Here is a 20,213-nt window from a genome sequence, read left to right as displayed (position 1 = left end):
TATTATATTCAAGCGTTTTTCTATCTTATATCACTTAGTTCATGTTGTATCTTTTCCATTGAAATATACCCCTGTTTTTCGCAGTGCATTCGAAGGGAAGAACCAAATCCCAGATTCGACAGGTAACATTTTCCCGGGGCGTTGCCATGATTCGCTGTTCTAATTTGCAAAAGCAAATCACGCTCGACGGCGGCAGCAATCTTGCATCATTCATGCCAGTCGCACGCCCACCAATTATATTTACAAACAGATTTAATTATAATTGAACAGAGCGCTTTGGTTAGCTGAAAGCAAAAAAAAAAAAACTAACTAAAAACTAAAGCGATCCAAATGCAGCTAAAAAAACCGCAAGCAAGGTACACCGAGCAAATGAAGCTGAAAATTATGATGATGCTGACTATGATGACGATGGGAACTTTGGGGTGGCAGTGGATCGAAGTGGGCTGCAGGTAGGCTAATCACAGACCTGGAGACAATGGTGTGGCGACAACAAATCCACAACAAAGCAAAACAAAACCATGGCCTTTCCGCTGAACTTGCACTTTGCATAATTGCATATTACCATCAGCCAAGACCAAGAATACTTCACACGATTATCCATGTGCATTGTGCGACTGGCCAACGACACAGCCAAATCCCTCGCTCAAGCGGTGACCACCACCCCCATAATGGGTCGTATCCCCGAGCTCCAAGCGACCTTGACCCAAGTACTTGCCCACAAGGAACTTGGCAGTTACATATGTAGCTGCAAACATATATGAGCTGAGGATGGACCTAGGAACTTTGGGGATCTACACCACATTTCATTAGCTTAGATATATTGTATTAAAATTAGATTGTAATAAGATCATTATACCATATGAGCTGTATATGCATAAGTAGCTAAGTTTCCATAAAATATAGTTTTTTTATTTATAAACATTTATCTTCCATTATCTATGAGCCACTCACGACTGAATAATGGTATATAACAACTATAATGCAACTCTTTATCAGGATACTTTGAGTTTGTTTTGAGAGTGGATTCCGCCATTAAATTACTATTGCCTACTCTACAGCGCAGTCCATGAAAATAGCAGCAATTGAGTTACATGTGTATATCAAAGTCGGTGAGATGAATGGGGTTCGGCACTCGAAATGAATCATCTGCAATTGATTAGACGCGTCTCGTGAATAACTATTTAGATTCGATGTCGCCAACGATGAGTTCCAGTTCTCATTCACTTCGATTGAATGCGAAAATAAAATGAATAGTTTGAAGATGCATGACATATACATAAATCTCCAGACGAGGCACACATAAATCGCAGCTAGAGAGACAATGCCAGGGGCAAAGTTGTATTATCAACCTATTCCAACCAGAAAAAACCCATTCAAAAGACACTTTCGGTTTGAATGCTGTAAAAAATATACATATACAAATATATACAGGACTGGGTCTCTATATATATCATGTATTCTCATGTATATATCAGTTTATTTAGTCTTCTTCAAAAGTTCTTTGGCGAGCTGCCCGCGGAGCTTCCCTCGTCAAGTGGCACCTCGCCCACAATCTAACTACTTTCTGTAATTTATTCATTCCTTTTTTCTCATTTTTTTTCGTTTTTTTTTTTTGGTTTTTAAGTTGTTGTCATTCTTTTCGTTTCATTTGATTTGATTTTTTTGTACGTTCTTTTTTGTCAATTTTTTCTTTCGATTTGTACAAAGAATAGTGCTGAAAGAAAATTAGGTATAGGTTTTATATATGATTACAATTAGGTTAATATCTGGGTATCTCTGCTCTGCTCTAATGCATGTGCACGCGCGAGACAGAGACACAGCTATTGCGATGGTAAGAGATAGATATAGGTGTCAGAGAGAGAGAGAGAGATAGTTGTCAGAGAGCGAGAGAGAGGGGGATAGGGAATGTGATGGAATAAGGAGCATTGGGGGTACAGTTGCGTTTGCCATCGAAAAAAGTTCGAATTGACATTTTTAGGTTAGTTTTAAATGGTGGATATTACACGTAATTGATTTGGTGTGGCATGGGATTGGGTTAGGAACAGTTTGGCGTGATAACAGTGGCATAAACAATAAGGGGAGTAGAAAAGTTAAGTTACAAACTATAACAAAATCAAACTATTTGTCTAGGGCTAACAAATCAAAAAACTTTGGGCGTGTAGAAACAGAGATATTATCGTTCAAAATGCTTAAAATTATAATAAATAAATTTACGGATAGGTTTCGTGCACACATAGAGAGTAACTTTCTAGGTACATATATAGATAACTAACATCGAATAGTGTTTGCATTTCTGCTAGTCGGTTCTTAACTATACACTATACACAGGTAAAATGTATTGGCGATTCGAACTGAAAATCTAAAGCTGGGAAAATGCGAGGAATATTAGGATGGTGGTGTTGTCTTGTGTGTGGGGCCCAGTATCGAAACTGGTGCCCCGAAAATATAATGCACTTAAACACTAAATAGGCGTTGATCACATCGCTCCAAACACTCCACTCCACTCCACTCTCCCCATCCCGCAAAAAAGCATTACAGCACTATACAAATTTATATATAGTATATCACACATAAATGACGAATCCCTAGTAATCTAATCTATCTGACTGAGAATGGAGCGTTGGAGCCTGATCGCAAACCGATTTAACTAGCACTTAATTCTAGTATTTGATTTTAGAGTTATAGGCTTGTAGTTGTTTGAGGTGTACAAAATAAGAAAAGTTTTGGGAAAACGCTGGGGTGGATAAACAAAATTATTACGAGTATGTTGGGGATCTGTGGGGGTGGGGCCGTAATGGATAGTTGTTATATATCGTAATATATGTATATGCATAATAATAAGAATAATATAAAAATAATCACAGACTCGGATTTGCAAATTGGAATCATTTCAATTTTTGTTTTGTCATTTGCTTGCGCTATTTCGTGTTTTCCACTACGAGTACGAGTGTTCAGTTTGTTTCGACTTGGTTCTTAAAAAGCTAAAATCACTTGGAATAATTTTTAGATGTTTATACAGTTATGCTGCCGCACGCTTTTATGTGTGCACGTGGTATAATTGGTTTTTATTAGTCCATATATTATATCATATTGTGTGTAGCATTACGATTACTAGAGTTATACGTATGTATATGCCTCGGCATATACGACTTCTTTATGCGCTTCCCATTAAATCTTATCATTTTCTAGCGTTGCGACCCCTTCTCCGCATCAACAATTACCTTCGCCACACATATAGATAGTTAGATAGTTACATTTGTATCTCTTTGTGCCAATTACATCAATGCAAAAGTCAAGCTTGTACCGCATTGGGATTCGGATGCGTTTTTAATAGATTGATTTTAGTACATTTCATGTCATCTGCATTTGCGATATACCTCTACCTTTTCATTATCTAGTTAGCTTAGTTACAATAAAAATGACTCATATTAACGTATCCATTCATTAGCTTATCGATTGGGGTTTCTAGAGTTGCAATAGTTGCAAAGTACAATGCTTGCTGTCCAATTACAATGGTCCTTGCATATCTCTCTAGGATTTAAGTATACATATATATATATTTATAATTCTGGGGAGCGGGAGTGGCAATAATTTAACAATCTCTTTAGTCTAGGCATTTCGCATTATCTTAGACGCAAGTAATCTAAGTGAAGTTTATGGCTGTTGTTCTAGATCGGACAATATGTTCTCAGCTTTCGTAGGAAAGTGTGTGTGGTGTGTTTACATAAATGTGGCTAGCCGAATAGTGCGATTGTATTATGTACAATTACTTAGTATTACTAGGGTATCCATCATTGCTCATCATCAATTCTGCGGTTAACCAACGAAGACTTTATTCCGCTGATTACTCTTTAACTGGCCAGTTTGTTAAGTGAGTGATAAGTGGTATGTGGTATTCTATGTGCTATGCTATTGTATTTTATGGTTTGATCATTCTGCATTACCAATTAATCGGTAGCATTCTATGTGTCTGCGTTTTTCCAGGCCATTAAGGTATTGCTTTGTGTGTACAATTACGTTATATGCTGCAATATTTCAAGTTTATTAGTTAAACTAGTTCACAAACAAACATAGTTTCGTATGTGGTTTATAGTAGTTACAGAGAACACAAACGAACAGACAATAAATTTCATTTACAATCAACGGGGCACAATGTATAAAATAATTCAAATAACTAAAGGTAAATTTAAAGTAAATTCCTAAGAAGCATGTGCACTTCTCAACTTCTCTTTCTTTCAATAAAATCTTGTAGAATTGTCATCATAAAAAATAGGCGCTCAGTGCTTAAAACTAAATTGAAGTATTTATAAATAAATATATACAATATATGTATATGTATATATAAATGTATGTAGAGGTGTAAATATTGTTCACTTGATTACATAGGCTAAGAACTATGAGCATGCATATAGTATGCACATTTGGGTCCTAGTTTGTGTTGCTAAAGTTATCTACGGTAATTGTTTTGTTGTCCAGGTCAAGCTTTAAGCATTCCAATTAATCCTACGTTTAAATACAAATAGCGATTAAGAAAACGAAGCACGTTTTAGTCATTGATAAGATTTGTACACTTAAAGCTAAATGAATTCGCATACCGCATGTAGCACGGGGTAGAGACCCTCGCGCATACCCACCAATTGCATGACATCTACATATATGTATTATCCGCTATTTATATAGACAGCTCAACTATTTATAATTTTTTAACTTAAGGCTAAAGTTTCGCTTACTGCACTACATCCCATCGTCGTACATCTCCTATCTACTACAGAGATAATCGATGATAGATATAGAAAACTATATATTCTTAAACTAAATCTTCTTATCAATCGTGCTTGAGTACGATGCGGGCGGGCGCCTTGGATCGCTGCTTGTGGCTGCTCCCGCCGCCTCCACCGCTGCTCCCTCCTCCTGAGACGGCCACACGCTTCTTCAGCCGATCGAAGATCCCTCCGCCAGATCCCGAGCTGCTGCTGCCGCCTCCGCCAACGCTGCCTGCTCCACCTTTCCGCTGCAGTGCGCTATCCTCTCCACCTCGCCTCCGATCCCGCTGCCTGCCGCCGTGCGACAACTGCTGCTGATCTCCACCGCCGCTGCTGCTGCCATTGCTGGTCGGCTTGAGCACCACTCGCCGCTGGTTGGAGCTAAAGCTGGGCGCTGTTGTCGAGCTGCCGCCGCGCATCGCCTTGTGGTTCCGCTCCGGCGTGGCCGATCTCTTGCTGCTCGCCTTCTGCGGCGGCGGCGATGGCGTGGCCAACAAACGATCCTCCTCGTCCAGCAGCAGGTCATCGTCATCATAGTCCAGCTCCACTTCATCGTCGCTGGGCGTGCCCAGGCGCAGCATATCGCGCGGCTTCGGCGGCGTGCCGCCGGCCACAGCTCCCGATCCCAGTACCACCGTTCTCGACGGCGCCGCTGCAGTCTGATGCTGCTGATGATGATGATGATGCTGCTTGGAGGATGGCGCCAGGTGATCGGTTATACTGCGCTTTGCCTCTGGCGCTATCTTCGCCGCCGTTAGTTGCTTGCGCGCCGGCTGCTGCTGCTGCTGCTGGCCTTGGCCTGCCTGAGCATTGGACTGCGATCCCTGTGCCTGCCTGCTGCGTACGCTGCCCGCATCCTGGTCGTCGCGACGCTTCAGCGAGATCACCTTGCGCTCGCCGACTGACGCGGCTGGCCGATGCTTAGACGCTGCTGCTGTGGGCGCTGCAGATCCTAGTCCGGCGGCCACTTCCTGGTCGTCGCGGGCTGGCGAAGTGTTGTGCTGCTCGGCGCGTTTCTCCTAGAAAGTTTAGTTCGTTTGTGGATTTCTCTTGCTTTCGGATGGCTACAGTAAGCTACATTATTGTAAGGCTAGCTTCGGCGGCCGAAGGATCAAATGCCCTTGCATACACTATATATTTTACAAGATTACCTACAAATGCTTTATAAAAATCTTTAAATATTTATTAAACATTCTTGTTAAGTCTTTTTGTTTTAGCTGTTCATAATATTTATTTAGCTTTGCGACCTTGTTTGGCTAAAATATGGTAAAAACCGATGAAAAACGTAATTTTAAGTCTTTTTAACAACAATTTTTGATAAAAACTAATCAATATTTTCGCTGTAACATTGGAAATAATGGTTCGAAAGTGGAATGTCATACCGCGTTGAATTTGCAATAAAATTTCCAATCGATCTGCATTCTAACTTAGAAACTTTAATTTTTGACCAGTTTTCGCAAAAAATTATGATTATGGTTGAAAATGAAAAAATATGTCAAAAAATGCATTTCCGAAAATTTGGAGGAAAGTTACTTAAGCACTTACTTAAGCTTTGTTTATAAGCTGTAAAAATCAGTAATTTTTTTTAGCTCTGCGATCTTTTTTGCCTTAGTTCTGATTAAAAATCAATTTAAACACATTGATTTTTTGCAAAACTACGTATGTATATTCTGGTCATATTCTAAGCCAACCCATCTCCTGCAAGGGCATCAAAATATTGTGGTATAACCCGCACAACTATACACTAAGTAAGTAAGAGAACAAGGACTTACCTCGTGTAGCTTCTCCTCGGCTGCGCGCCGACGCTTCAGCTCCTTGTCTCGCATGATCTTCTCGCGCAGTTGCTTCTGCTTCTCGATCTCCAGGCGATAGTTGCGGGTCTCCTCGTCCTCGTCGCTGGGCTGCATTCAAAATGTGAAATTAATCCAGAGCCATAGCTGGAATGCTTCATTAATTCCACTTACCATACTGCGGTTGCCTGTTTCGGATGGTCGGCCGCGCGGCTCGCCAGAGAATGGATTGCGGGCAGTGCCTCCTCCGGCCGAGCCACTCCTTCGCCGCTTGGGGGGCGCAGCTCCGCTGGATGCTGCTCCGCCCGCTCCTTGGACACTGGCGGTGCTTGCTGCACCACGATTCTCGTCTCTATCCCGACTGGATGCCCGTCGGAAACCTCGGTTTCCTGCCGCCCGATTGGCGCCATATCGCTCACGATCTCGCTCCCGATCCCGCTCCCTTTCACGATCCCTCTCGCGCTCCCGCTCCCGCTCGCGTTCCCTCTCCACGCGCTTAACGGGTGAGTAACTGCGACCACGAGAGCGACTGCGGCTACGTGTTCGCCTCCGTTCGCCTGCCTGGCCGGAGGTGGCTGCTCCGGTGGAGGAGCCCGACGACGGCGGCGAGCGTTCCATCCGTCGCTTCTCAAAGTACTGTCGATTCTTGTTGATGAACTCCTCCTGCTGGCGCAGCAACTCGGCCTCGCTGTTAATGGCGGGCATAAAGTGCGTCTCCTTGATGAACTTGTTGGTAGCCGCTTCAACGCCGCCCTTGAAATTCGGATTGATGAGCACCTTGCTGACCCGGGGCACCGATGACGAGCCCTGCTGCTGCGGCGGTCCATTCGGCTGTTGCGGCGGCTGGCCAGGATTGACGGCCTGCTGTAGGGGATTGCCCGCCTGCTGCGGTGTTGGCTGCTGCTGTGGCGGCTGCTGCGACTGCTGTTGCTGGGGCGGCGGTCCTCGCATCCCCATGCCATTGGCATAGTTCGGCGGTGCGCCGGGCATCATGTGCGGTGGCAGCGTTTGCAGTGGAGGTCGCTGCATGCGCGCATTGTCGCCCTGCGGTCGCCAGCCGTTGTGCGGCCGCATGAACTGCGGCGGATGCTGGGGTGGATGTCCCTGGTCGTAGCCGTACGATGGCGGGGCGTTCCGATACAGCGGCGGACGCATGCCCGACTGCTGCTGGTGCGGCGACTGGTGTTGCTGATGTAGCCCAGGTCCCGGTCCCGGACCCAGAAGTGCTCCATTGCGATAGCCACCCGGATTGGGCGCATATGCCAGCGGCGGTGGTTGCAGCAGACCCACACGCACCTGCTCGTGCGGATGCGGCAGCAGGTGGGGCAGCACGCCTCCGTTCGGATTGTGACTGTGGTGCATCATGTGCGAATGCGTGGGAGTGTGGAGGGGAGAGGCAGGAGCGCTGTGTGGCTGTTGTGTGTTGGTCGGTGCTTGTTGTGGTGACTGGTTGGGTGGCTGAGTTGCCGGGTACTGGCCTGGAATTGGAATGAATGTCGGATTGCTCAGTGTTTGCTGTTGTTGTTGATGAACTTGATGGCTGGGATGGGCTTGCGGTATGGACAGGGTGAGCGGGGATACGGGAACGGTTAGTGGGAGAATGCAGGCGGTGGTGGGAGCAGCACCCACTGGCGTGCTCATCAGAGCCAGGTGCTGCGGTGGTGGAGCATTACCCGGCATGCCATATCGCTGTGGCGGCGGCTGCATCCCAGCCATGCCCATGCGCTGCTGCTGTATGCCGAAAATGGGCGAAATTGGCGACGGATTGCGTAGCAGATGGTGGCGCGTTCCGATTCCACGCGGCGGCTTGCCCATCTGGCTCTGTTGCTGCTGCTGCTGGCCATGCATGAAGCGTCCACCTCCGCCAACGCGGGGTTTATCTGCAATTAACAATGAATACACTCATTAGGTAAGGATTTGGCAAAGATGACTACCCCTCCCGCCGAACGCACCTCCATGGCCGTGGTGTCGCCGCTGCTGGTGCTGGTAGGGCGACATGTGTGCGTGTTCTTGATGCTGCCGCAGATTGTTGTCGGATCGCTCGCTGGCCGTCTTGTAGTTCGTGCGCTCCTCGCGCTCTTCGTCGTCCTCGCGCGGATCGGGTAGCTCTGAAATCACAGAGGCTGAGCTGGCGCTGGGCAGGCTCTCCTGCGATGAGGCCAGCAGCGAGCACAAGCCCAGTCCTCGTTCACCCTCACTCTGACTGCCAGCGTTCTCAGCTGGCTCCTCGCTGTTGCCATTATTCTGAGTCGCCTCCTTTTCGGCGCAATCAGCTGGAGGCGCTTCCTCTTTAGCTTGCTGTTGTGGGGATTCCGAGCGACTGGCTGACACCAGTTCATTCGCTGGCTCAGATTCCACAGCCGCGTGGGCTGCGTCAATTTGTTTCTCCACCTGAGCGACTAGAGGTTTAGCAGGAACAGGAGCCGGAGCAGGAGTTGAAGCGAGCTCTGGTTGCGCCACCTCTGCCGTGGTCGTGGCTGCAACAGTCGCTTCAGTCGCTGCAGTCGCATCCGCCTGCAATTGCTCCTTGTGCTTGCGCTCGTGCTGTCTGATCTGCTCCTGGGCCCACTCCTCGGCCTCGGCGCGCATCTGCAACTTCACCTCGCTGGTGACATCCTTTTCGAGCTCTGTGCAAGGAACAAGGGTATGAACTGTAGCCATCGGAGATCGATTTAACTATTCCATTGCTAGCACTCACCTTCGTCCGAGAGTAGCAACTCATCCTCGTCGGCGCCGAGAAGAGCCTGGTCATCGATGTCATCGCCCAGCTCGTAGTTGAGCAGGTCATCGCTGCGGATGAGATGCAGTTGAGAAATGCGAGTTGGGAAATCATTAATGGCAAAGGAGAAAACCAAGGTGAGACTTTTCTCTCCTTCGAGGTTCCATTGAAAAAAATAAAAAATAACCACACGCACTCACACACATACACAAGCACAGCCGGGGGGCATTCACATACATTCGCACACATACGCACACACCTACGCAGCTTGAAAATGTTATACACATGCATCGCCAACCCCCCCGCCCACGACAATGCTTTTTGCATGCGATTTTCTCAGTCCCACCAAACGAACGCTGGCCAGGATCGTTGCCCAATCTTTGGTGGCCATCGTCCATCGCAGGGTCACCCACTTTTTCGCATCCACCACTTACTTAATGTCCGACATTTTTTCGCCAGGGCAGCTGTTGACACTCGGCGGCGCGCGCGTGTGTGGGTGAGTGTTTTAAAGTAGAACAGCGACTGTCTACGGACGCGGCGCGGTGTTTTATAACATTTTGAACAGCCGTCTTGCGATCGAATCGATCTGATCTGTAACGCGCGCTTTTCCACTCGATAAGTAGGCACCCGAAAGGTATGCGAAAAGTTCGGGTCTTTTTCACACGCAGTATTTTTTTGAGGGATGCAATTGGTATTAGTGGTGGCAAGTACGGCGATAGGTATGCGTTGCTATCGGTATATATCGATATCGATGTATACTAGTTGCCATACCAAATTACCAACTATTTTCTTATAACGCGTTTTGCGCAATAGCAAGTGAGTAGCAGGAATATCCCTTATATTTGAGTTCCAGTGCCTAACGATGTGGCAACGCTGTCGCTTAACAGCATCAATTGGCCAGTGTTGTAGGGCGCACGAGTTTGATGTACAGTTTGAAATTTACCGATTTAAACAACAACTTTGCGTCCATACTTTCTGATTCGAATCGAATTTCATGTTCACTTACATCCAACCACACACGAGAACACAACATAAAAACAAACAAAATGAACACAATGCTAACTAGCAAACACAAAGCAAGGATCCTTGCGCTGACGGGCGAGCACTTCGACGAGCTGCACGCAATGTGGTCGCGAATGTTCGAGCCGCAAGCCTGCGAGGATTGCCTCGCCCGTCTTGAGGATCACGTACACACATTCTACACGGATCTCCGCAAGGAGACGAGCGACAAGGAGCAGGGCATCCTCAGCGACACAGCCGGTCTGCGCAACGAGGCCAGCGAGCTAATGCGGCTGCTCCACAAAGCGGTGGACATTGGCGAGCGGCCGGACGATGTGCCGCTGGACATCTGGTACAGTAAGCTGGAGAAACACATCGAACAACTGCGCGAGGAGCTGAACAGCCGACGGGCAGAGATCAGGGAGCTACTCCAGCAACAGCAGCAGCTCTGCGATGAGCTGGGCGAACGGCCGCTTTCACTTCCAGCTGATCCATTGCCACTGCCCGAGGAGATGGACACCTTTCGGGAGCACCTCGCCCAGCTGCGCGGTCTGCGAGTGCAGCGCCTCAGGGATATGGACGAGCTGCGCCGGAACATCAATAAAAACATAAAACTACTCGAACTTCAATTGCGAACGGACTCGGAAAAGCAATTACTCAATGCGGATAACCAGAAGCTTACTCCCAACTCCTACGTGCGGCTGCAGGAAATGGACAGAGAGTTCGCCAACCAGTTGCAGGATCTAATCGACTGCATTGACGAGATGCGCGGCAAGATTGAAAGCCTCTGGCAGCGGCTCAGAATGACCGACGAATACGCCATGCGTCGTGTGCGCGAATCCACATCCTATAACCAGTGCACCTACGACATATTGCGCGAGGAGCTGGAGCGCTGCCAGGCGCTGCGGCAGCAGAATCTGATTGCCTTCGTCGAGCAGCTGCGCATCGAGATCAACGAGTGGTGGGATCTTTCACTGAAAAGCACCAAAGAGCGCAGGCGCTTCACCACCTACTACTGTGATATGCAGAGCGAAGATGTCCTCGAGCAGTTCGAGAAGGAGCTGGACAACCTTAAGGAGTTCTACAACAGTAACAAGAAGATATTTGAGCTATACGCGAATCGGGGCGAGCTATGGGCGCGCATGGAGGCCCTGGAGGCCAAGGCCAACGATCCAAATCGGTTCAACAATCGCGGTGGACAGCTGCTCAAGGAGGAGAAGGAGCGCAAGACTATCATGTCCCGTCTGCCCAAGATCGATCAACAAATCACCGAGCTGGTTCAGGTCTACATGAGTCAAACGAACACGCCGTTCCTGGTGCACGGCGACGATATACTGGAGCGCATGTCGGCGGACTGGGAGCGCCATCACCAGTCCAAAAAGCAGCCATCCGCCCAGAAGAAGGATGTCAGCAATACGAGCGGCCAAATGAAGCCGCCAATGGTGCCTTCTACGCCCAATGCGCAGAAGAGCAACCGGGGCATCCATGGATCCACATCCTCGTTGAAGAAGACGCCGACCAAGGTGAATGCCAGCACCACGGCGAAGAGCACAGGGAATCTGCACAAGAGACGGCATCCACAACACCACAACACCAATAGTCCACAACCGGCAGCTGCGGCCAAGCGAAATCTAATCACATCGCTGGAGTGCAACAATGCAGGTCGCAAGATCGGTGTGAATGGGCAGAAGCTGCTCAAGTCGCCGCAGAGGAAGGTGCGCGTGCTGGAATACTCGGTGCGCCGGGGCAAGGGATCCGGCAGGCCGAGCACAGGGAGCAGGAATCCCCAGAAGATGCGTCCCATACCACAAATCCATGTGCGTCCGCCGTCCGGCGAGGAGAACGAGAGTCCCGACGAGGAGGTCGGCGACTTGGAGGCGGTCGTGGCCATATAATGGAGCTAGACTCTAATCACAACCAATGGCAATCGCTTGTGCAACTGATCTGTGTTCTATATCTACCTGTACTTAAGTATTTGGCGTGCAATTGCAGACTCATCGGATTTATATGCATGCATATATGTATAGTGTTAGGGCTTTTCCTAGCGCAAAGACTATCTAAATTTACAATTTTAAAATGATTTTAACTATTTTGCACTAGCTGTGACTGCAAGAAGTAAATAAAAGTAAAAAGTAAAGAGCAATTGTCCACATTTTAAATTTTAGTCAAATAAAAACGCTTGTTTACATTACACTGACTTGACTTCAATTTTACCAATTTACATGTGTGCAATGGGTTTTCTAGGGTCTGTGGGATGTTTATTAAGCGCGTATAAGAGAATATAACAAGTTTTTAAGGAGCAAGACAATAAATAGATCATTTAATTCGCTAAGAAACTAAATAACGAATTTTAAATATTCAAAAATGTTTGGTATGCTCCAGCCCTGGTCTTGCCAGAAGTTACCGTCGCGTGGCAACGCTCGCCCACAACGCGGTGGCAGCACGCTTGGCCGCCATTTCAATTTGAATTTACCGAAATTTCAGTCTAGCGTCATCGCGATTCATTCAGTTCGAAATTTCGTGCAGTGATGCACTCTAAATAAACCACAGTCCGCCCAATCCTGTCCAGCGTCGTGGGTCTGCGACACAACTGTCAAGTTAACTCAGACATGCTGGTTAAATAGTCTCCAAGTGAACACAACGAAAAAACAAAGCCAGTGAGCAAGAAAAGAAAATTGAACAAAAAAAAAACACAAATTGCTCAACGAAAACAGAGAAAATGAACTCACCGAGCGCCATTGCGGTGAAGGCCCAGATCCTGGAGATGACGGGCGAGCACGTGGACCAACTGCACGCGATGTGGTCGCAGTTGTTCGAGGCCAAGACCTGCGGCGAGTTCCTCCACCGGCTGAAGGACCATGCGAACAGCTTCTTCACGGATCTGCTCAATGAGTCGCGGGAGAAGCAGCAGGCGATCCTCAACGATATAGCTGCCTTGCGGGCGGAGGCCACCGACTTGACGCGCCTACTCCACGAGCCGCTGGACATTGGCGAGCGGCCGGAGTCCATGCCGCTGGTCGTTTGGGAGCTGAAGCTGGACAAGAGCATCGAGCATTTGCGCGAGGAGCTGGCCAGGCGGCGAGCGGAGATCTGTGAGCTGCTGCTGCAGCAGGAGCAGCTGTGCGAGGAGCTGGGCGAGCTGCCTCAGCCACTGTTGGCCGATCCACTGCCGCTGCCCGAGGAGATGGACGCCTTCCGGAATCGCCTGGGCCAGCTACGCGATCAGCGAGTGCTGCGACTCAAGGAGATGGACCAGCTGCGCCAGGCCATCAAGCACGACATGAAGCTGCTGGAGTGCCTGCCACAGACGGACACCGAGGAGCGTCTGCTCAACCAGGTGGATCACTGCCTAACGCCGGAGACCTTCGAGCTCCTGCGCAACATGCAAAACAACTTCGCCGACCAGGTGAAGGAGCTGAGGGAGCGCATCGATGATATGCGCGAAAAGATCCATGTGCTGTGGGACAGACTCCAGGAGACGGACGAGTATGCCATGCGACGCGTGCGCGAGGCCACGGCCTACACCCAACGCACCTACGATATCCTGCGGGAGGAACTGCAGCGCTGCCAGGCCCTGCGACGCCAGAATCTGAAGACCTTCATCGAGCAGCTGCGCATCGAGATCAAGGAGATGTGGGATCTCACACTTAAGAGCCAGCAGGAGCGCAAGCGCTTCTCGAACTACTACAACGACTGGTACAACGAAGATCTGCTGGAGCTGCACGAACTTGAGTTGGACGACCTCAAGACCTTCTACAACAAGAACAAGGAGATCTTCGATCTGTACGAAAGCCGTGCCGAACTCTGGGCGCGCATGGAGGCACTGGAGGCCAAGGCGAGCGAGCCGAATCGCTTCAACAATCGCGGCGGCCAGTTGCTCAAGGAGGAGAAGGAGCGCAAGGCCATCACCTCCAAGCTGCCCAAGATCGAGCAGCAGATCACGGAACTGGTGCAGGCATACGAGGCGAAGGAGAACACACCCTTCCTGGTGCACGGCGAGAACATCCTGGAGCTGATGTCCGCCGACTGGGAGCGTCATCGCCAGGCCAAACAGCAGAGCTCGGCGCGCAAGAAGGCCCCACCATCGGCCAGCAAGATAATGCCACCGCCGGCAGCGGGTTCGACGGCTCCACGCACGCCGCGCACACTGCGCAACATGTCGACCCTTTCGAGCTCCACCATGTCGCTGCGCAAGACGCCGTCGCAGCAGCACCTCCGTCCACTGAACATCACCAAGAGCACGGGCAATCTGCACAAGCGCCTGAATCCGTCCGGCATGCAGACGGGCCCCAAGACGCCCAACGCCAAGCGCAGCCTTATGAACACGCTCAACTCGATGAAGGCGTCGCCAGCCAAGCACCTGCTCGCGCCCAGCCAGCAGCATAACCAGCTGAAAAGCACCAAGTCGCCGCTGAAGCGCGTGCGCGTACTGGACAACACACTGCGACGCAGCGGCGGTATGGGCAGGCGCAGCATTGGAACGCGGTCCAGCAAGAAGGCGCGCACCAAGTCCAACGATCAGAACGCCCCACCCGACAGCAGTGACTACACAACGGACGAGAATCCCGAGCAGGGTGTCAGCTATGACGAATTCCAGCCGACCAGTCGCTCCTCGATGCTGCCGCGCCAGCGTCACCAATTGGCCGTGCCGCGAACTCGTCGTGCGGAGATGAATGCCAATCTGCCGGTGCCGCGGGAGAGCCTGATGATCGTGCAGCCACGCAGACAGTTCTAGTTCCACTGGAGATTGACCAGCTTAACGCGTACCTACTACACTATTTCATAACAGTTGGAGTTTCTTGATGTATTTTCATTTTTTATTTTCTGTTTTACGTTTTCAGAATAAAATTAATGTGTTTTTTCGCTTGACCACAAGACTCGAGGGCATTTCACATATGGAGCTCAGGAATTGGTTGTGAATTTGTTAATAATGTTTGCCAGTTTTCCACCAAGAAAAAATCGCTGTAGATTTCGATGTTTTACTATGTTTTCATTTATTTGATCATCAACTAAATTTGTTAATTGTTAGAGGGATGGGGAGCTATTTGGACTTTAATTTTAATATACTAATATACAATTAAATTTATTAATTGTTTTAGGGAGAGGGAACTATTCGGACTTTAATTTTAATATACCAATATACAATCGCACTGATGCAAGCTTTATAAAAAGATTCCAACCGCTAACACTGCACACTAAGTAGTGGAGCAGTTCTTATTTGACTATTAAATACATATTAACACATTAAAATGGCCAGCAGGCACCACGCCTGCGCCAGTGATGAACCCTTCAATTGGCCAGAGCCCGGTGCGGAGCAACAGCTCCTCCCAATTCGGATACCGGTTATGTACAGAGGGAAGCTTAAGTCTACACTGGAATAGTTTGATGTTCGGGATGAGTTGGAGCCGTGTGAAGCCCAGCCGGAGCAGTAGCAGGATCACGCACTTCACCATCGATAGCTATTTGCCCGCATCGCTTCCGCTCTGGCTGTGCTGGCTGCTTCCTCCTTGGTTGTACATGAGATGCGCTGTAGCGAAAACGACAGAGATGGAGTATGGTTACAACAAGGATGGTGCTATTCCCTACATACCCATAACGGCCGGCGGAAAGTTGAAGGCGCCAAACGGAGCAGGCGTATTCACTGCGGTGGGTGTAAAGTTGGCTCCATCGAACGTATTAGCTGGAGCTGCAGCTGTCGCATTGTATGTACCCGGCGAGTGAATGACGGTGGTCGACGATGTGCTCTCAGCACCGCCGGCTGCAGTCGCCGCCGCCGTCGCCGCCAGCTGGGGATCCAGTTCATTTGGATACCGTGCCGGCGGCATAACAACGGTGGTCAAATGCGACTGACCGCCATCGTCCAGCAGACCCGTGCGCTGCAGTCGACCCGTCTTCGTCTCGATGTGCTTGTTGTGGGCGCTCAAGCAGTGATTGCGCATATTGTACAGCTGCAGGAAGTAGGCATCGCAGTGCGGACACTTGTACCGCTCGCCCGTATGCCGCCGGATGTGCGCCTTCAGGTCGTTGCTTTGCGTGAAGCTCTTGGGACACTGGTCGCATTTGTACGGCCGCTCGCCGGTGTGCGTGCGCATGTGGATCGTTAGATTGTACGCGCGGTGGAAGCTCTTGCCGCAGGTATTGCACAGATTAGGTTTGGTGCCCGTGTGGTAGCTGCAAGTCCAGGCAAAAATCGTTTAGGAAACAAAAAAGAAAATACCGCAGAAGATTCATCACTTACCGCTCGTGGACCTTGAGATCGGTGGCACGGGGAAAGGCTTTGACACAGAAGCGGCACTTGTAGGGCTTCTCGCCGTTGTGGCGTCGCATATGCACGCGGAGGTAGTCGTTGCGGGCAAAGCTGTCGCCGCAGATGCAGCAGAGGAAGTTGCGCTGTCCGGTGTGGGTCTTTTCGTGCTCCCTCAGCTGCGCTCGCTCGCGGAATGTCTCCTCGCAGGTCTTGCAGGCGTAAAGGAAGTCGGTGTGCAGCAGAGTGTGCTTGCGCAGATAGGTCTTACTGGAGAAGCGCTTGGAGCAGTACTCACAAGTGTGCTCCGCCAGCTGCAGCTTTAGTTCGCTGCCCGGCTCCAGGCCCTCACCGTTGTGCTTGCTGACCTTGTGACGCTCCAAGGCGTCCAGGCGCGAGAAGGCGGCCTCACAGAGCGAACACTTGTGCTCCTTGTTGCTGTGCAGGCTCTGCACATGCGCCTTGAGGTGGTCGCTGCGCGCGAACGCCTTGGGGCAGTGCGGGCAGTTGTGGGGCTTCTTCTCCAGGTGCGACAGCTTGTGGCGCAGCAGGTGGCAGTGGCGCGAGAAGGTGCGCTGGCACACCTCGCAGCGGTTATCGGGATTGGGCTCGTCCTTGTTGCGCCGCCGCCGCCGCCTACCGGACTTGGCCCTCTTCAGCGGCTTTTCGCCATCCAGCGGCTCCTGTTTCAACCGGAATTCTCCGTCATCATCCTCCCCAGCATCCTCCTCGTCGTCGTCGTCGTCATCATCGTCAAGGTCACTGTCATCGTCTGCAAAACCATCGAACCGCTCCTCATCGCTGAGCGGCAGCTCTCCGCTAACATGGAGCTTCATGAAGTCTTCCACTCCCATTGGCGCCTCGTCATCGCTGCCCACATGTTGACTCTCTTCCTTGATGCTGAACTGAGAGTCGCCGATGTGTTCGTCTAAAGAATGATGAATGGATTCTAGATTTCTCTCTTTATCTAAGCATAGGACACTTACCCTTCACAGTCCGATCAATGGAAGTTTCCGCTTGAGCTTCCGCCTTCTCCCGCCGTCGACGCTTCTTCTCGAGCTTTAGCTGCATGGCCAGGTCGACTTCCTCCGCCTCCAGGCAGGGCTCCGGCTTGATGTGCAGCCACAGCGTTTGGTTGGCCCCACTGGCTTCTTCGCCATCATCTTCGTTACTGGAAATGGGATTCGTATTGCACTGAAAGGCTTCCCCAATTCCTACATCTTCGTTATCCTCCTCGTTTAACAGCACCTCCGCAGAGACCAGCTCATCTCCGCCATCGCTGTTCATGGTATTCTCGTCCGCCGGCGGCCAGGTGCGTAGAAGATCCTCCTCCACATCCCGGTGCTGATTGCGTATGTGGCGCAGCAAATGATCCCGCCGGCTAAAGGTGCGTTGGCAATGGGCGCACTGTAGACGTGCGGTCTGCTCGTGGCTGCGCGCCAAATGGCTGCGCAGCTGTCGGAGATGCGGGAAATGCTGCGGACAAAATTTGCACTTAAATTCCTCGGATGGCAGGCCATCTGTGCCAGCCGACGTGCCCTCCTTGGTCGTTCTGTGCACCTGGTTGCGGTGCAGCCGGAGCTCCAGGCTGTTGAGGAACTGGTCGTGGCACATTTCGCATGGCAGCAAGGCCACCTGATCCGTCTGACTGGCCGCCTCGGCTCCTCGCGCCTTCAACTGAGGTGACCGGCCCAGCAATGCGACCAGCGAGCAGTAGGAGCGCTCCGCTTGCCGCTTGAAGCGGTAGGCGTTGCGGGCCGCCTCCATGCAGGAGCTGCACATATGTGGGGGCATCCCGTCGAACCGCTCGCACTGGTGCAGGGTGCACTCGTCCAGGATCCGGGCCAGATTGGCGTCCTGCTCGACGGGCGCTTCGTTGAAGATGAAGTGTAGCTCCCCCTCCAGCGTTGCATCCTTCAGGCAAACGCGGCAGACGCGCTCCGGGTCCACGGTGTCCATTGTGGTCATGGGCTCCAACTGAGACACCAACTTGCTGACCGCCGGCTCAGTTTGCGCCTCCTGACACGAACCCGGCTCCAGCTGCGGCTGCGGGTGCGGCTGTGGCGTTGCCATGGCTGTTGCGCGTCCTTCGGTCCTTGCTATTGCATCGACAATTAGCACAATTGCTGCTGCATTTTCTTAATTTTTCTTTTATTTTAGCAATACGATGCGTTTGTTGTGCTCGCGAGTGCCGTCATACTGGATGCGCCATTTGTTGTGTTACCGACTGCGGGCACACTGCGCAAATATCGATATTTTCATGTTGCCGATAGCTTTTTCAAACCAGATTTGCATTTTAAAAACATTTTCAAAAAATTAAAAAAATATATACATAAATTTAAAAATAATTGTAAAATCACAATATTTGGAAAGATCGTTTATTGTCTCCAGCCGTAATGCCTCAAAAAATTAAACGCTCTCGAAAAGAGTATCAAAAATATTATTATTTACAAGATTCGATAGTTAACTAAGGAATGTCATTTTAACGTTTCAATTTCTTTTCCAGCGCCCGCGTCCACAATCAACGTCAACTGCCCTTTTGTCGGATTCACCCACGCAGCGGGAAACTTCTTGTCCAGATCGACAAACACACTCTAAAAATATAAGAACCAAAATAAACCTTACAAATGAAATTTTTGAACTGAGGTGAAAATAATCACATTTCTTGCTCATATTCTATTTCATCATATTAAGCTAAAGACCTCACCTTGACGACACTAGCTTTTGCGGCGCCCGTAACCACGAAGGCGACATTCCGGGCCTTATTGATCAGCGGCAGGGTGAAAGTGATCCGCTCGGGCGGCGGCTTGGGCGAGTTCCGGATGGGGATAACCAGGCGCTTTGTCTCCTGCAGCGTGGTTGGCTGCTCGGGGAAAAGGGAGCAGGTATGGCCATCGGGGCCCATGCCCAGCAGCAGCAGATCGAAGCGATCGACTTGACTCTTGACCTTCGCCTCGTAATCTGCGGCGCAGGCGTCCAGCGGTTGGCTGGTATCGGCGCGGACAAACTGGGATTCCTGAATGCAGGGCAATTGGGTCAGCCACTCGGCCCTGTAGGCACCGTAAGTGGAATCGCTGTCATCCAGGCGAACGTACCGCTCATCGCAGAAGAAGAACACCCAGTTGGTCGTTTTCAAGTTGCACGATTTCAGGGCTTTCGTTAGCAACTGGACGAGGGAACCACCTGTAAGCGAACCAAGACACTTGACTTTGGGAGCACAAGTTTTTAGATCGCACCTGGCAAGGTCACCCCTCAAGTTGGGCTTATCAAAAGCCAACCCACTTGACCTGCATGACCTGTGCGTTGATCCTCACCTGAAAGTCCCACGCTGAACTTATCATGTTTGGCCAACGCCTCCTGGGAGCAGCGCTGGAGAAGATCACCCAGGGCCTGAACTAGTTGCTCCTCCGAAGCGGACGGGATTACTTTTAGCGGACTCTTTCTCTCCGACATATTGCTTGATCTGATAATAAAACCCGACTCGACTTCGATTTGTCAGTAATCACCATTCCCTCTCTCAACTATCGATTACCAATTTACCAATTTACCAAATACATTGGACCGTTTCCGACAAAATGAAAGTAAAGTAAATCTTATATGGAAACATATCACTACCTATTTATAAAATAAAAACTGACTTGATATTGAGCAAAAAATGAGTGCGTACTTGTGTGCTACAAAAATATAATATTTTAAGT

General features: G+C 49.8%; 5 protein-coding genes across 6 annotated transcripts; 2 read left to right on the top strand and 3 right to left on the bottom strand.

Moving 5' to 3' along the window:
- Positions 1-1,390: 1,390 nt before the first annotated feature.
- Positions 1,391-10,002, bottom strand: LOC6740068 (serine/arginine repetitive matrix protein 1). 2 transcript variants are annotated; one of them, XM_039297549.2, is made up of 7 exons: positions 9,707-10,002; positions 9,252-9,343; positions 8,506-9,180; positions 8,227-8,433; positions 6,728-8,031; positions 6,536-6,664; positions 1,391-5,782 (listed from the first exon to the last, which is right to left on the bottom strand). In XM_039297549.2, exons 1-7 carry the CDS (start codon positions 9,718-9,720, stop codon positions 4,826-4,828), a joined length of 3,378 nt encoding a protein of 1,125 aa, XP_039153483.1. In that variant the 5' UTR covers positions 9,721-10,002; the 3' UTR covers positions 1,391-4,825. The 2 variants fall into 2 exon arrangements, with proteins under 2 accessions (XP_039153483.1, XP_039153482.1); XM_039297548.2 differs by having other exon boundaries at positions 6,728-8,433.
- Positions 10,003-10,137: 135 nt separating this feature from the next.
- LOC27209302 (protein regulator of cytokinesis 1) lies at positions 10,138-12,462 on the top strand. Its single transcript, XM_016184748.3, has one exon. The coding sequence runs from the start codon at positions 10,196-10,198 to the stop codon at positions 12,164-12,166; it is 1,971 nt and encodes a 656-aa protein (XP_016038841.1). The 5' UTR covers positions 10,138-10,195; the 3' UTR covers positions 12,167-12,462.
- A 255-nt stretch (positions 12,463-12,717) lies between these two features.
- On the top strand, positions 12,718-15,148 carry LOC27209397 (protein regulator of cytokinesis 1). The gene has a single exon (XM_039297551.2). It carries the CDS (start codon positions 12,991-12,993, stop codon positions 15,004-15,006), a length of 2,016 nt encoding a protein of 671 aa, XP_039153485.1. The 5' UTR covers positions 12,718-12,990; the 3' UTR covers positions 15,007-15,148.
- A 92-nt stretch (positions 15,149-15,240) lies between these two features.
- On the bottom strand, positions 15,241-18,763 carry LOC27207014 (zinc finger protein 845). The gene is made up of 4 exons (XM_039297550.2): positions 17,502-18,763; positions 16,510-17,443; positions 15,862-16,442; positions 15,241-15,798 (listed from the first exon to the last, which is right to left on the bottom strand). The coding sequence occupies exons 1-4, from the start codon at positions 18,586-18,588 to the stop codon at positions 15,731-15,733; spliced, it is 2,670 nt and encodes an 889-aa protein (XP_039153484.1). The 5' UTR covers positions 18,589-18,763; the 3' UTR covers positions 15,241-15,730.
- A 176-nt stretch (positions 18,764-18,939) lies between these two features.
- Positions 18,940-20,136, bottom strand: LOC6740067 (probable 6-phosphogluconolactonase). The gene is made up of 3 exons (XM_016181071.3): positions 19,830-20,136; positions 19,223-19,698; positions 18,940-19,109 (listed from the first exon to the last, which is right to left on the bottom strand). The coding sequence occupies exons 1-3, from the start codon at positions 19,966-19,968 to the stop codon at positions 18,993-18,995; spliced, it is 732 nt and encodes a 243-aa protein (XP_016038839.1). The 5' UTR covers positions 19,969-20,136; the 3' UTR covers positions 18,940-18,992.
- Positions 20,137-20,213: the final 77 nt, after the last annotated feature.

The sequence above is a fragment of the Drosophila simulans genome, chromosome X (assembly GCF_016746395.2).
Source record: "Drosophila simulans strain w501 chromosome X, Prin_Dsim_3.1, whole genome shotgun sequence".
NCBI lineage: Eukaryota > Metazoa > Arthropoda > Insecta > Diptera > Drosophilidae > Drosophila > Drosophila simulans.
This window is presented reverse-complemented; position numbering and strand designations above follow the sequence as displayed.